At 29.7% G+C, this 974-nt stretch overlaps 1 protein-coding gene across 1 annotated transcript; it reads left to right on the forward strand.

Annotated features, from left to right (window-relative positions):
* Positions 1–69: 69 nt before the first annotated feature.
* On the forward strand, positions 70–967 carry LOC100572380 (ring canal kelch homolog; the record flags this gene model as incomplete). The annotated part of the gene is made up of 4 exons (XM_008191299.2): positions 70–223; positions 300–412; positions 473–757; positions 823–967. Coding segments are annotated over 4 exons (697 nt in total), but the record flags the coding sequence as incomplete, so codon positions are not given.
* Between the last annotated feature and the right edge of the window lie 7 nt (positions 968–974).

Genomic DNA, 974 nt, shown 5'->3' on the forward strand with positions numbered 1-974 from the left:
AATCATACACTAATCACCTATTAACAAATTATTATATTTTAATTAAATTTTAAATATTTGTTATTGTAGGTATTTCATTGTGTTATTAAATGGGTAAAACATGATTTAGATCAGAGAAAAAATGTTTTGCCACAACTAATGGAACATGTACGATTGCCATTATTAAGGCCTGATATTTTAGATAATGTGGTGGAAGAACCTCTTCTGAATAATTGTCCTAAATGTATGGTATTTGCATAAATATGCCATCATTATGAATTAATATATTTTATTAATTATTATTATAATAATGATTTTAGGTAGAGATTATGTATTTGAAGCTATGCGTTTTCATCTAAAAAAATCAGTTCAGCAATTCACCATGCCAAAAACAATTAGTTGTAAACCTAGACAATTTGGTGGTTCTCAAAAAGTATGATTCTGTTTTGATTAATTTATCTTCACAATTACATCGCAATTTTAATTATACCAGGTTATCCTAATGTTCAATCAGTCTGATACATTTCCAAAGTGTTATACAGAATGGTATGACCCAGTAAAAAATCTACGAGAGAATGCACCAGGGATAAATGATTGTCGTCGGTCAGCTGGTCTTGGAATAATAAGAAATAAATTTGTGTTTTCTGTGGGCGGTAAATCTAAATCTGTTTTTATGCTTGATGTATCTTTAAAATCACCATCTTGGGTTCAAATGGTCAACATGTTGGTTAGTCGAGATTGGTTAGGAGTCGGAGTATTAGGTGATTTCATATATGCTGTAAGTTATATCAATATTTTAATTATTTTATACTATTAATATTATATATTATTTTTTAATTCTAGGTTGGTGGACGTGACGGCTACCGTAATACTGTAGATAGTGTAGAGGTCTTTGATGTCAATATTCAAAAATGGAAAATGGTTTCGAGTATGTCAATTGAGAGAAGTAGTGTTGGTGTTGGTGTACTCAATAATCATTTAATACGCGGTGACTA

The sequence above is a fragment of the Acyrthosiphon pisum genome, unplaced genomic scaffold (genome assembly GCF_005508785.2).
Source record: "Acyrthosiphon pisum isolate AL4f unplaced genomic scaffold, pea_aphid_22Mar2018_4r6ur Scaffold_10555;HRSCAF=11162, whole genome shotgun sequence".
Taxonomy (NCBI): domain Eukaryota; kingdom Metazoa; phylum Arthropoda; class Insecta; order Hemiptera; family Aphididae; genus Acyrthosiphon; species Acyrthosiphon pisum.